Source organism: Spea bombifrons, chromosome 3 (genome assembly GCF_027358695.1).
Source record: "Spea bombifrons isolate aSpeBom1 chromosome 3, aSpeBom1.2.pri, whole genome shotgun sequence".
NCBI lineage: Eukaryota > Metazoa > Chordata > Amphibia > Anura > Pelobatidae > Spea > Spea bombifrons.
The window spans coordinates 87,519,173-87,534,541 of NC_071089.1; the positions used below are offsets into that span (position 1 = coordinate 87,519,173).

The 15,369-nt window shown below is 42.2% G+C and overlaps 1 protein-coding gene across 2 annotated transcripts in view; it reads left to right on the plus strand.

The window, feature by feature from the left end:
* GNB4 (G protein subunit beta 4) overlaps positions 1-11,800 on the plus strand; it is a 41,197-nt gene extending 29,397 nt beyond the window's left edge. For both annotated transcript variants that reach the window (XM_053458767.1, XM_053458766.1), the window contains exons 2-10: positions 2,915-3,029; positions 3,594-3,632; positions 3,754-3,860; positions 3,956-4,019; positions 8,732-8,894; positions 9,099-9,165; positions 9,858-10,059; positions 10,568-10,784; positions 11,066-11,800. In XM_053458767.1, the coding sequence (XP_053314742.1) occupies positions 2,973-3,029; positions 3,594-3,632; positions 3,754-3,860; positions 3,956-4,019; positions 8,732-8,894; positions 9,099-9,165; positions 9,858-10,059; positions 10,568-10,784; positions 11,066-11,172 (1,023 nt within the window). In that variant the 5' untranslated portion in view covers positions 2,915-2,972 and the 3' untranslated portion in view covers positions 11,173-11,800. The remainder of the gene's footprint in view (positions 1-2,914; positions 3,030-3,593; positions 3,633-3,753; positions 3,861-3,955; positions 4,020-8,731; positions 8,895-9,098; positions 9,166-9,857; positions 10,060-10,567; positions 10,785-11,065) is intronic.
* The last annotated feature ends 3,569 nt before the right edge of the window (positions 11,801-15,369 follow it).

The following is a 15,369-nucleotide window of genomic DNA, read 5'->3' on the forward strand; positions in this document are numbered from 1 at the left end:
GTCCAATCACACTGCAGCAACTGTTATATGATTGGACCTTGGCCTTAAGCCCCATCCAATGACCAGCAGTTCCCACAGTGAATGCCTTTTAATATGCAAATTTAAAGGAACATTTTGGCCCCTAAATGTAATCTTTACAATGATTTACGCCAAGGCATACAGGCCGACGTGTCTTATTCATATGTTTTGGGACAAGCCCACACGCTAAGCACCTATAGACCTCGATAGGAGATTAGCTTTTTTTCTCAGTGATTTTCTAGCAGCGGGCGGGGGACTAAAATGTATTTCCCTATCTCTATAAGTAAAAATCTGTTTACATGCCTACTTTAGCTTGTATAAAAAAAAAAAAGTGTGTGCCGGTGCCATAATGATGGCTAGACTTGAAAACTGTGCTGTCATGATCATGCGGCTCATTGTCATGCAGAACGCTGCTTCCTTTGAACGTTGCTAAGGTGTAAGAAAAAAAGACAGACAGACAGACATTATGGGAACATTTGCTCCGATTTCGCACAGTGGGAACATTGTCCTTCGCACGAGCCTTTTTACCGGTGTATTAGGTTATTTCTATTGATCGTTAAAACTTGTTTACATTGCAAAACGTGAAAGAAACACAATAAGACGTTCCAAGCTGCGGTATGTGTGCGGAATAAGGTGTGTCCTGACCGCAGATCTGTATAGGAGAGCTGACATTCCTAACCATGGTTATTCTAGTACACAAGAGACCCACAACAGGCTGCGGCTAACCGGTAGTCTGCTGTAAAAAGAACCAGCCTCCTCCATACCTGGCTCTTATAGTGTAACTCTGCAACGTGAAAGGAAAAGGGAATATAAAAGCTATGAGGTCCCTTTAAATTTTAATGTTGTCTGTTGTGCAAATGTGAGGGTGTTATTTGGCTCCCATTCTAATAAGCCTTATCACAGCCAATAACTCCATCTTTGTGGTTGGTCCCCATGGTGAGTTATGAGGCTTCATCACTTTTGCTCTTATCTTTGAGGCGGCAATGACAGGGCCCTCGGCAAAGCCCTGCTGGATGCTAGGGATCATGTCTCGCCAGACTACCTCGTATCAACAGGGAATATCCTCAGCAGACATTCGAGTTTGCCAAGTGCCGTTCCCAATGCGGATCATGGGTTAAAATAAATAAAATCTGCAATACTATTTATTTAAATCTTCAAGGGTCGTGTAACCCATTCCTTATCTCAGGTGGGTTGTTGGACGCACTTGGAGATCTTATACTACAGGGCTGCATTCAGTTCATTGCCCTCCCGTGCTTTCTTGTTAAAGGGCAAGTCTGGCCAATGGAACCTTGCATGTGTCGCGCAGCATCTTCATTGCTGGCAGTGAAGGGTTAACCGAAATGGACTTCCTTGATAAAGGAGTGGCAGACTGTTTCCTGTTTTTGTACTCTATGTCTGATGGAGGCACCTCTCTTTTCAAGCACTTCCAGAGCTGTGCAAGGGGAAAAACAATAGCTAAATGACCTCAGATCAAGGTTGCGCCCAAGATCATTTCCTGTTTTGCCTTCCGGTGGGGTTAGTCTTAAGTATGTGTTGGAGCCGGAAAACTGTAAAATAGGAGTGTGCCTCCTTCACATATCGTCTACGAATAGCAACATTTACACCTATCTCGACACACTAGTATGAAGCACGCAGATCAGGTTCTTTGCAAGTCTTTTTAATATGCATTCTTTACATGTCAGCAAGAAATAAAAGTACTACGCGGCCGCTGTGTTCGGCAACATTGCGTAATGGCTGCAGCTAACGCTATCTTTCTCGGATCGTGTTTTGTTACTTGATGTGTGTGTGAATGAGCAAAGTAGGGCTTTACTAGAACCAATCGGCGAAGCAATGTTTCCCTCCCCTAAAACCAATCCGTTTTGCATTTTAAACCTTAATTTTCTTACCAACGTTATTCCTTGCGGTTTTAAAGTGGCTCTTACACTATTCCCAGATCTTCCATTTTTAAAGGGACCGGATACTCCTACTCTAAAAGCAGGGCGTTTAGCCTGGGGTGGGGAACGGGGCAAATGTGTTTCCTAAATGGACCACGGGGAAATTTAAAGGGACCATGCACCTATTCATTAAAGCACGCATGATGGCTGGAGTGCCCTTTAAGTTACGGGATACACTACTGGACTATGCTTACAGACCGAAAATTACTTTGTGTATCCCAACTTTATACAGGATGCCTCCTAATTATTGCTTCTCTTTTGTTGCCGATGGGCTGAGGAGGAGAATGGAGGCAAAATGACAGGAATGAAATCTGATCAGATAATTCTAGTTTTGCCGGTGACTAACCAGCTGCAGTCACAAAATGTACAAACTTTAAGCTTTAATGATGACAGTTCCCTTTTTTAGTTTGTTTTTTGTTTATGTTACAGCATGATAAGTATACTTGCATGTAGTATTCTCGGATTCACTTGGTGCTTCGTACACATGTAGATGGGTACCTGTAAGAAGCAGACAGAGACCCCAGAAGGGATGTTTTTTTGAAAGAGATTAAATTACATTATTTCTTATTTCGATGATGGTTCTGTATGTTTCAGATCTCGATAACTGTTAAATCTGATAATTTAAAATCCATTCTGGGGCAAAGAACTGAATGTGAAATAATCGGCCCCGTGGTCTCCATGGTGATCGCTTCATATTTAGAACTCAGCGCTAGAATTACACGTCCTAAATAAGGTGCATTGTTTTAAGTTCAGTTCTAAACCTGATCACCCATGTCAAAGAAAAGTGACTTCTGAGAGGGTCGTCAGTCTTGGTGAATTTAGCCCAAAATGAGCATGAGTGTTGCATCACATCGCCTGGAAACCTCTAGTTGTTTTTGTCTAAGAATTGCATGAAAAAAGTAAGGGCTGTGTCCTGTGCCTCTTCTGTAACACGACTAACAGACTTTATTTCTCTGTACAAGCTTTTCAGATCCATTGTCCGTTTTTGTGGCCAAGTTGTGAATAGTTCCAGATTTCAGAATGAGTGAGCTGGAACAGTTACGACAAGAGGCAGAGCAACTTCGGAATCAAATCAGAGTAAGTCTTGGGCTCGTTGGGCTTGTGAAGCGGGTGACAAGCTAATTTATTTATATTTTATACATGCATTTATTATATAAAGTGCAACAGCTCTATTCCATCCCCGGATCTGACTTATATACTTAGGTGTTTAATGCTCTTTTATCAAGTGGTTGATAGAAAGGTGGAAACCAGACATTGAGGACCATTCCTACACAAGATTTCAGTCCGTCGAGTTCAACCTTTCATACATACCTAGTTCTAAAGTTGATCCAAAAGAAGGCAAAAAAAAACCCCCTACTTGTGACATAATTGGTAATTGCCCCAACAGGGAAAAAAAGTCCTTCTTGATTCCATAGCGGCAATCAGATTGCTCCCTGGATCCACTTTCTAAATGATTATATTTCTCACTGTCTACCATATTCCTCAACACTGTACAGCAAATCTTGCAAAAGGTTGATACTTAAAATTAAAATCGCGGGGTTCTTGGTGTCAGACATGTACCTTATTTGTATATTTTACAAGAATGTTGTATTCTGCAAAGGTTTTGGAATGTTTGTGACCCGTGTTATTTTTTTTTATCAGGATGCCCGGAAAGCATGCAGCGATACGACGCTTGTTCAGGTATACAAAGTGCTTGAGTTGTATATGGTTTTTTGTGTAGTCCTGTCCTGTTTTTTTTTTTTTTTTTTTTTTTTTTCCTCTGTGAATGCCGTTAATAATCTGTCTTTATTCTTTACATTAGATTACAACCAGCTTGGACTCCGTAGGTCGAATCCAAATGCGAACGAGGCGCACGCTGAGAGGCCACTTAGCCAAAATCTATGCCATGCACTGGGGATCGGATTCCAGGTACGACGGAATCGCAGAATATTCTTTCACCGGTCGCTTACCTAGTCCCTGTAGCACACTGTTCTAACGCTAATACGTTCTTATTTATTTTTTAGGCTATTAGTCAGTGCTTCTCAAGATGGCAAATTAATTATTTGGGACAGTTACACAACAAACAAGGTAATGTTTAATACGTTTTGAGTGCTGTAAATCCGTGTCCGCCATTGCATTAACCCCTTAGTCTATGAAAACATCAATGTTTGTAACATACTCCTAACAACGCTGTTTAAACACCCTAATAACATTAGATGCGGGTATTATCTGAATACCGACGATTTATCTGAATACTGTGGAGCCTTTTTATTAAGTTGCTTCTAAAATGTTCTCGCTATATCTTTCGAACTCATTTTTTATGCGCAGATGCGTATTCTTCCTAGATTTACACCAGTGAGATGGTGTGGTGTCTGAGTGGGGGAAATGAGGTTACAGAACTCTAGTGTCCCACACTGCCCCACCATGGAACAATGCATATTGAAGTACTTTCAAAGTGTTTTAATATGTATTCCCTAGCCCAGGGGTTCATAAATTTGGTTTATATCTAGGAGTGAGTTTTTTATTTTTTTTCTCAGTACTAACAAACACGCCAAGACACAGACATTGTAACATACTTTTATGTATCTGTAACATACTTACACGCATACAAACTTTTTTCTACCTCTCCCTTCACTGGTTCTGGACGTCTCTTCCGCAGCTTATTGTGTCTGTTAGGACTTTGGGCCAGCGCTATGGTACTGGGCAGGAGACCCCCCTCAAGATGCAGAGCCTCCAATACATAGTACAATGCTCCACTGCAAAAGCCTAAGTGTCAGGAAGCGATTTCTTGTTGCCATGGCGACCTGGGATTTGCCGAGCGCTGCTTGTAGAGAAGCTGCAAGGCCCTGCCTTCTGTGCTCCCGCTTTTGCTCTATTTTTGGAAGCATGAAGCAGCCAGGATGTGGCAGGAACGTACTCCCTTGTGCGGGGGTCTCATTAGACCCACTGGAGCTGGTGGTGAATATAGAGCACGTGTGGTGGCGATGTCTTTGGCCAAACGCCTCTCATGCGATCCTTTTAGCTTGGGGGGGGCAGGAAGTGACGTTATAAAATGTAGTGCCAGGTCACCTCTAGATCAATGTCTGTGTAAGCCAGAAATAACCTGCAGTAACGGACAGTGGACAGAAAATAAAATGTGCTTTTAGAAGACATGGACAGGCTTATGGCCACTATGGATGTCCTTTCATGGTTCTGAAATATGAAAAATGGTTTCCTCTTACTGCCCCCGTCCACTTTAACACTATTTAACACTCTCTATTACAGCTCTCACAACCTGCAATACCCACCTTCATGTTCCCCACAATCAACTGTTTTTTTGCCCGCCCTCCCTGCCCCTCTCCCACCCGCCCCAGTGCTGTTCTAATATATAGACAGTTAAGTACCGGATCTACTGGATCACGCCAGTAGGGGGCACCACACTGTGGATCCCTTTATTACCCACTACTCCCCATTAAAGCATTCCAGATCCTATCCCTCCCAATCTCTCTGCTGTCAAAGCTATCCCAGTACCTCTACACTCAACCTGTATATGTGAAACCTACCTGCATTTGCTCTACCACTCCTGTCCTATTCCTATCATTCTCAACCAGCAAACTCAATCAACATGCGCAACCTAACCAATCTTATTCCTATCATCTCCAACCATAAACTCCCTCCCGTCTTTAACTGTGCCCTATGGAATGCCCGCTCGGTATGCAACAAACTCGCTGGTATACATGACCTTTTTCTATCTCATGCTTTTAACCTCCTAGCTCTTACTGAAACCTGGATCCCCTCCCAAGACACTACTGCTTCTGCTGCACTCTCCTTCGGAGGACTACACTTCAGCCACACTCCTAGGCCTGATGGCAGAAAGGGTGGTGGTGTAGGCATCCTTCTCTCACCTCACTGCACCTTCCAGAATATACCAAGCCCTCCCTCCCTCTCATTCGGTTCCTTTGAAGCTCACACAATCCGTCTTTTCTCTCCACTCTCTCTTCAAATTGCTGTCATATATCGCCCTCCAGGCCCTACCTCGCAGTTCTTTGACCACCTTTCTGCCTGGCTCCCTTTCTTCCTCTCTACTAATATTCCCTGTCTTATTCTGGGTGACTTTAACATTCCTCTAGATATATCTAACAACTCTGCAAGCTCCAAACTCCTCTCCCTGACATCTTCCTCTGGTCTCTCTCAATGGACTAATTCCCCTACGCACACCGAGGGACACTCACTTGATCTGGTTTTCTCCAGATCATGCTCCCTTTCAGACTTCTCCATCTACCCCTTCCCTCTGTCTGACCACCACCTCCTATCTTTTTCTCCAGTGCTAACCCCTAACAAGACAAACTTACAGCGCTCACCTCATACTTGTAGGCCATTACCAGAAAATACCATTACCCAACTGTCAGCCTCACTCGAACCTCTCTTACCTTCCATGTTAACCCTTTCCTGCCCAGACACAGCAGCCTCTTTTTACAACAACACACTTGCTTCATCCCTCGACACCATAGCTCCAATTACTACAAGCTACCCCCGACAATTTAAACGCCAACCATGGCATACCAAAACCACACGGTATCTTCAGAAGTGCTGCCGCACAGCTGAGCGCTACTTCAGAAAATCAAAATCCAGCGAAGACTTTACTCATTATAAATTCATGCTTCACACCTACAACTCTGCCCTCTCTCTCGCCAAACAGCTCTACTTCTCCACTCTCATATCCTCTCTTTCTTCCAACCCACGACGCCTTTTTTCTACTTTCAACTCCCTTCTCTGTCCCTCCACACCCACACCACAAACCTCTCTCACTGCCCAAGATCTTGCTACCTACTTCAAAGAGAAGATCGAGACTATTAGAAAAGACCTCTCTTCCTTACAACTCCCTCCTACACCACTCACCACCACCCTCTCTACTCCTACTATACTAACTGCCTTTTCCCCTACAACCGAAGAAGAGATAGCCACTCTTCTTTCTTCCTCTCACCCAACAACCTGTCCCCTTGACCCCATCCCTTCACACCTCACAAAGTCTCTATGTCCATCCCTTGGTCCATCACTTACCCACCTATTTAATCTTTCTCTATCATCTGGATCGGTACCATCTGCCTTCAAGCATGCGCTAACCACACCAATTCTAAAGAATCCTTCCTCAGACCCCATCTGTTTGACTAACTACCGCCCTATCTCTCTGCTTCCTTTTACCTCTAAGCTGCTTGAACGGATTGTGTACAATCGCCTCACTAACTTCCTCTCCTCTAATTCCCTCCTTGACCCTCTACAGTCTGGTTTCAAACCCCTTCACTCTACTGAAACAGCTCTAACAAAAGTCTCCAATGACTTGCTCTCTGCCAAAGCTAAAGGTCACTACTCTATTCTAATTCTACTGGATCTCTCTGCTGCTTTCGATACTGTTGATCACCACCTTCTTCTTGACCTACTTGCTTCTATGGGCATTCGAGATACAGCTCTCTCCTGGATCTCCTCATATCTGTCTAACCGTTCCTTCTCTGTCAACTTCTCAGGCAACACATCATCTCCCCTTCCTCTTTCGGTTGGTGTTCCCCAAGGTTCAGTCCTTGGTCCTCTACTGTTCTCTCTTTATACTTCCTCTCTTGGCAAACTAATCAACTCATTTGGCCTCCAGTATCATCTATATGCAGATGATACCCAAATCTACCTGTCTTCTCCTGATCTCTCTCCATCTCTCATGTCCCGGATCACCAGCTGCTTGTCTGCTATTTCTTCATGGATGTCACAACACTACCTGAAACTTAATCTTTCTAAAACGGAACTCATTATCTTCCCTCCCTCCATCTCCACTCCACTACCTGAATTCTCTATCACCATTAACAACACAACTATCTCTCCTACTAACCAGGCCCGATGCCTTGGGGTCATCCTTGACTCAAACCTCTCCTTCATCCCTCACATTCAGTCCCTCGCCAGATCCTGCCGCCTGCACCTAAAAAACATCTCTCGTATCCGCCCATTCCTCACCCAAGAATCCACAAAAACTCTGGTTCATTCACTTATCATTTCCCGTCTTGACTACTGCAACACTCTTCTGGTTGGCATTCCACTGTCTCGACTCTCTCCACTACAGTCTATCCTTAATGCCGCTGCTAGGCTCATCTTCCTTGCACGTCGCTCCTCTTCTGCTTCCCCCCTCTGTGAATCCCTCCACTGGCTCCCAATTACCTTTAGAATTAAATTTAAGATCCTGGTACTGACATATAAGGCCATCCACAATACTGCTCCTCCGTACATTTCTGACCTCATTAGCAAATACTCTCCTACTCGATCCCTACGTTCCTCCCATGGGCTAAGGCTCTCCTCATCACCTCTTCCTTTTCCCGTCTACAAGATTTCACTCGAGCTGCCCCATATCTCTGGAATCTACTCCCAAGGAACCTTCAGAATTCACCCTCCCTCCCGACATTCAAGAAACATCTAAAAACCCACTTCTTCAGAGAAGCATACCATCTTAGCTGCTGGAACATCCTTGTCATTGATACCCCCACAATACCTCTCACCCTTTCTCTATGCCTTATGTTGATCACCCCATTTTCCCTCTAGATTGTAAGCTTGCAAGCAGGGCTCTCTCCACCAAATGTATCGGTTTGTCTTAGTCTGTCAATTCTTGTCTTGTCATATCCCTTGAATTTATGTATTGTATTAAGCGCTGCGTAAACTGTTGGCGCTATATAAATAAAAGATAATAATAATAATAATAATAAAAAAATAGTCAAGATGGCTTCTGACCAATTCCATCCAGCCCTGGTAGTTGGTTATCTAAAGTGTGTTGCCTTGTTTCTCTGAAGATGCATGCCATTCCTCTGCGGTCCTCTTGGGTGATGACCTGTGCATATGCTCCATCTGGAAATTATGTTGCTTGTGGAGGCTTGGACAACATCTGCTCCATTTACAACTTGAAAACCAGAGAAGGCAACGTGAGAGTGAGCCGGGAGCTACCAGGACACACAGGTCAGCATTCACAGCTTTGAGCTCTTGTGCTTTAAGACTCAACGTGGCAATTGTATAGTCGGGCAGCGACTCAATTTATGTTTTCTAGATGTTGTTGGACAGTGTCTGGGAATTGTATCTTCATTTTTAAAATGCCACAGTTTATTTTTCTTTTTTGCAAGTATTATGGAGGGACTTACACCTTGTTTGATCTTTTCTTCTCAGGTTACTTGTCATGCTGCCGCTTTCTAGACGACAACCAGATTGTAACAAGCTCGGGAGACACAACTTGGTAAATAGAAATCTATTGTTTCACTGCCCAGAATATTTTGGATACCAAATTATATCCTTTACTTGAAGTACATTTCCAGTCAATGGATATTTTTAAACCTTCCATCTTAAATCCTTTTTTTATATCATACAAAAAGTTTGTAGTTTATTTTTTTAACATGTTAAAGACCAGCTAAAATGCTAAAAAAACTTTTTACTTCATGGACTTTTCCGCTTGATGGTCCTTTTCCGTTCTCTACGTTCTTGTTGGCACATAAGTATTCAAATTTTATCATCCGGTGTTGATGGAGTGATCATACCTGGGTATAGTGGTTTACACAATGACAGAAGAATTTGTTTAAAAATAGATTTTTAAGGCCAGGCATTTTATTTTCCATTTTTCAATGGGCAACCAAGAGGTTGCTGAGTTTCCCTGAAACTTCTTGATAACTGTTGTCTGTTATGGCCCACTAATCAGGGCAGTGCCTGGACTAGTGATACAGGACAACCAGATGCCTGCCCACTCCTACCTCAGACGGACAGTGATTTGTAACATTTTTTTTTTTTTTTTGGTCGTGTTTTCCCCTATTAGGAATAAAATATTTGTAACACATTTGTGTTATGTCTCATGAACGTTTTTCTCGGTAACTCTAGTAAATGATATTTGTTGGTCAGGACCTATGTTGTGACACGTATTTTTTCTTCACTTTCTAGTGCCCTGTGGGACATAGAAACTGGACAGCAGACCACAACCTTCACAGGGCACACTGGAGATGTGATGAGCTTGTCTCTGAGCCCTGACATGAGAACTTTTGTGTCTGGTGCTTGTGATGCTTCATCTAAGCTCTGGGATATCCGTGATGGCATGTGCCGACAGTCTTTCACTGGACACGTGTCGGACATCAACGCAGTGTGTGTAAGTAACTGCTTCTGTTCGCATTACTGTATTTGCTCAATTGTAAGATGAGTTTTTGTTCTTCAGAAAAAACGACCTTGTGTTGTAATCAAGGCTGTCTTTTATTGAGACAATAAGCCTAGGGACTCCTGCGTGCTCTCCCGATGTCCTACAACGGCCTCCATATTTTTTTCCGCTGCTCCACTTCTTCTCTTGCTCACGGGGGTCACTGGGGTTGGACTTTTGTAATTTTATAGGGAAGTCTGTAAACTCCCCCTTTAGTTAACAGACCCCCAATGATTTTTTTTTTAACCACCCTTGAGCAGTAAACAGGTATGGTGTAGGTGCTAGATACAATTGGATTGCTTTATTGTGATACATCGGGGAACAAGTTATCGCAGTGTGGCTGGACTTCCAAAAAGAGGAGTGCCTTGAGAATCAAACAATCCAGAAATCTGTATTGTTATGGATGATCAATGCATACCAATTTATAGTGCCTGCTCCTCACACCTCTCGTGTCCCTCCCCAGTTCTTCCCCAACGGATATGCGTTTGCCACTGGCTCTGATGATGCAACCTGTCGGTTGTTTGACCTGCGTGCGGACCAGGAGCTGATGATGTACTCCCATGACAACATCATATGTGGTATCACTTCAGTGGCTTTCTCCAAAAGCGGTCGCCTTTTGTTAGCTGGATACGATGACTTCAACTGCAATGTATGGGACACTCTGAAGGGTGAAAGAGCCGGTGAGTTGATGATCTGTTTCAGATACTATGGATGAAAGACACCAATAACAAACCTGCGCGGAGTCTATAAAGTGGGTGTAAATTTAGCGTTTGCTCTGGTTTTACTTTAAATGTGTTAATTATTGATATGTTTCCACTATCCATATCAACTTCTGATCCATTGTTTCGTGGTAAAAAAAATATCATTACGTCAGACTGAGCAGTTCATGAGTATTCAGGAAGCCTGGGTGAAACATGGCTATTCTCATACTCGAGCTAATCGTGTCCTTTATCTATTCCAGGCGTCCTTGCTGGCCACGACAACCGCGTGAGCTGTTTAGGTGTAACCGACGATGGCATGGCTGTAGCTACAGGGTCTTGGGACAGTTTTCTCAGAATCTGGAATTAACCCCCGAAACACGAGAATGGTCTTGTATATTCTCCACTGAGATCTGGAGAGATCAATGCTGCAGCCTATAGCTGTGAAATAACATTTCTACCTTGTATTTGCAGGTGAAGTTTTTTCTATTCACTGATAATTATTACACAAAAAAAGGCTTTCTTTAAACTAGTAAAATCAAGTGAAGTCATAAGGGTTTAAAGGGGGAAAAGAGCATTGGTGACTATTTAAAAAGGGGTTAGCACACAGGATCATGGTGACCGAAAATCTAGGAGCCAGTCTTTGTTTTGTGGTTTGGTTAAGTTGTTTAACCCTTTTGCTGCTAGTAAAACATAGTTTTGCATCGTAGACCTTTTTACAGCAGCCACACGGTTAAAGGATTTCTGCTTTGTGCTCAAAGTCTGCTGAGTCTGTACTTTACTATGTATTTTTTTGTTTTTATTTTATTTTTGTACATAACTGAATGTACGCACTATAGCAGCCTATCATGTAATGTTTATATGTTAAACAACAAAAAAAACAAAGAAAAAAAAAAAAAAGCATTTTTTCTATTTAAGGAATAAGAATTTGTAGCTTTGAACGCCACAGTAGTATAAGTGATGGATATACTTGATTGCTGTTTTTCTTTTTTTTTTTTTCTTTGTGACTTGATGTGGATGAAATGAAGTCATCGTCCCTCGTATGTATCCATCACACTGTATTATATATATATTCCTGTAGACGCGGGCCAGGTCGGTTAGTGACTCGGTCCCATCACATTCCCATAGTGTGACTGCGCGTGTAACTGACCGGATGATTTCCGGGGTGATGTGTGATGCGGAGACCATTGTGCAGTCGCAAGTAACTCAGTCCCTTGAGAACGCAGGAAATTTTAACCCTCGTTTTTCCTGACTTGAATGCACTAATGGAAATTGCTAATGTTCCCTTCTACCTGCACTGAAAGAAACTTGAAAGTTGTGTTTTTGTTTTGTTTTTCCCCTCTTTTCGGTAGTTTTTTTTTCTGCATTCAAAACCACTAATTATTTTACAGTCAATAACCTGACCATGAAAGTCAAAGCGTAAGCCCTTTGCATTGTCTGAAATCCCCAATGTTTTGTCATACAGTTGCACAGTCGCGCGTTTTATGTGAAAGATTTAATATGCCAGCAGAAGGCATGATTATTTTTCTTTCACTATTCATTAACTTCTTGTTGGCTTGTAGAGGGCTAGAACTCAGCGGGGGCCACGCGTACCATTGTCACTGCTTTTCAGTTTTACCAAGTTGTTCCTTTGCAGGTTATTTTAATGCAAGAATTCCCTAGCGTAATATAAAGTAAGCTTGACTCTTCTGAACCCGTTTCAGAATATATATAATTATACCCCGTTATTTGTTGTCTGCATGGCTGACCAGTGAAGCAGTAAGGAATCGTACACCAAAAAAAAATAACTTAAAAAATGAGCATTTCCATCATTTGTACAGGATAGGGAACCTAGTTTATATACCCGCCATCTCTTAATGATACACAGTGCCAAAATGCAGCTGCCCATCTGTGAACGAAGAAGCCTTTAGTTGAGACCTATGCTTAGAGCTGAACTTCTGTTGGGAAACTTTGTGCCTAGACTTGTTTCCCACCATGATTGTGCCAATTACCAGTGCTCGGAAGGAACCCTCGACGGACTGAACTGTACTGGGAGGTATTGTAGTTAGCATTGGATGGCGGGGCAGTCTGTGCCAGGGCTACGTTGTTGCCCCCCAGTCCTTTCACTTCAGTGGAATTCTTATGGCTTGTACCGTTTGGTTGCCACACGCTTGTGACATCATTTGTAGACTATAGAAGATGCCGCCGGAATGCCTGGTTAGCAGCACTTTGAGATCAAACAGATTTCTGCACACTATGTATCCTCCTCTTATACTTAACCAAGCTGCAAAGTCACGGCGGTGTTATGCTTCGTTTTGCAATCTTGTGGCCCCGGCCATTTCCAAGGCTCGAGATGTTGGCGTTGGAAATGACTTTGGAGTTCAAGAAATGTATATATTTGACTCGGATAGTACTGTTTTTGAGCTTGTCATGAATCCAATGGGAGCTTTGAGAAAAAAGTGTGAAGTATTCTAACCAGACGTGACAAGTGACCGTAAAATCATCTTTATGTGCGGTCCCTTAATACACAAACTGGATGGAGCTTAGTAGAATAGAAAGCAGCACCTGCCCAGCCACCCAAATGTTTACTGTTTTAAATTTACTCTATAAATTGGCTTTTTTTTATTATTTATGGTGATTTCACAATATGTGCCAATATTCGACCTGATGTATGCTCCTTGCAAGTGACGATTTGAAACAAAAAGGAATTTCTTTTGTAAGATAGGGTGCTTTCCACAATACTTTGGATTTTGTGCCAACCCGTTCTTCACGTTATTTAAATGCCATCCTGTTACCAGGACCTCTGGTTAAAACAGTATTTTTTTTTTTTTCTGCCAAAAAAAGGCAAGCGGATGTTTTTATGCAGAAAGTGCCAATTAATCAAAGATGGGTTTGATTTCTGAATAAACCGTACCATGTGGGAGACCCGTCCTTTACCTACAGACCTTCCACATCAGTGCGATTTTTCTTATTCTGATCGTGCTTTTCCCATTTTTCATTTACAATTCATTTTACCTTTTTTTGGAATATATAAAACTGCAAGCCGCTCAATACATTCCAACAGTTAGTGATGAAGGACCGTTGCTTCTGAAGGGTTTTTTGTTAGTACTGTACTCACGGAAGCTCAGATGCATTGAAATCCTAAATATTTGTATCTCCGAGTGTTTCTTTTTCTTTTTCTAGCAGAGTAACAGAATTTGATAGCATTTTCAGACCAAGTAACGACGCATGGTTTATTGGTGCACCTTGTATAAATCCGGCATTGCATGCGAGTGCCGATATCTTCCTGAACTGTCGAGGCACCATGAGCCCTGTCTCCTGTTTGTATCCGATTGCTGGTTGTATAAAATTACATGCCGAATGTTTTAACGCAGTGTCGTATGGTAATAATGTGCAGACAGTGTTACTGATTTTGATATAACCCGAGAGAACACATTACATGCGCCTCCCAAAATCTTCGACCGCACAGTATGCTAGGTTTTCGAATAGCGCAGAATTCGGTGGAGAGTAGTTCTAGATCTTTACAGCCTTTTAATGCTTTCTTTACATAGTGGTGCTTAATCCTGTGTGTTTCTCCATTACGGGGGTTGGGAAAGACAAACTAAAAATAATAAAAAAAAAATATATATTAAAAAAAAAAAAACGTAAAAAATGAACAAAAATGAGAAAAAAAATTCTAACACGTGAGTTATTACTACACTTAATATCCATGGAAGTCCAACATTTCGTTGCTTTTGGAAGGAACATTGTTTTGTTGCTGTAAAATATAACCAGAAAAAAAAATAAATGGAAAAAAAAAAATTCCAGCACATTCATTTTATAAACATTTTTACTCGTGTGTTGCTGACTTTGACAAAAGGCTTTATAAATATCAATTCTGACTTAATTCTGCACTGCCTTTTGGATGTGTATGTATTCTGAACTGTCTAAGGGTTTTAAGCCAATTAAAAACCAGGGACATGCCATGCTTTTTTTTCCTTTTTTTTTTTTTGGTTTGTTTTTTTTAACCGTTGCTGTTGTATAAAGAATTTCCCTGTGAAATAATCACTTGCTATAAATGTTTTGTTTATATTTTTTCCACAATTGATTTTTTTTTCTTTGTATTTGTACAGTGGCTCAGTGAAACTGATATGTTACCATGAATTGATATTGTAACCAATAAACAAGTGCTTTTAACCAGATAGACGCGTGACTCGCTCTGGTTTGTCTAACGGGCAACGCGTCTCGCGTATTCACTACCGCCAAGCAAACTTGACTGTGGCGCACTTATAGCAGCTGTGGGTCATTTACCCCGAGGTGACCTAAGGAAAAACGGCAAAGGGTAATCTAGCCTACAACTAACATTAAGCATTTAGAAAAGAAGGGGGGGGGTGTTAAATTGTGGTAATTCCAGCGTGCAGCACAGGCTCATGTGTAAGCCCCGGAACCCAGCACAAGGGAGGATCGTGGTCTCAGCCCCTTGACTTTGCTATACATACAAAGGGCTGACCCCCCAAGTGAGCCTCTGCTACAGAAAGCGCTTGGCTGGCCCTCCTTAAATGCATAAGTTAGTGACTTCTGCAGTCTCCTCCACTACTGAATTATACAT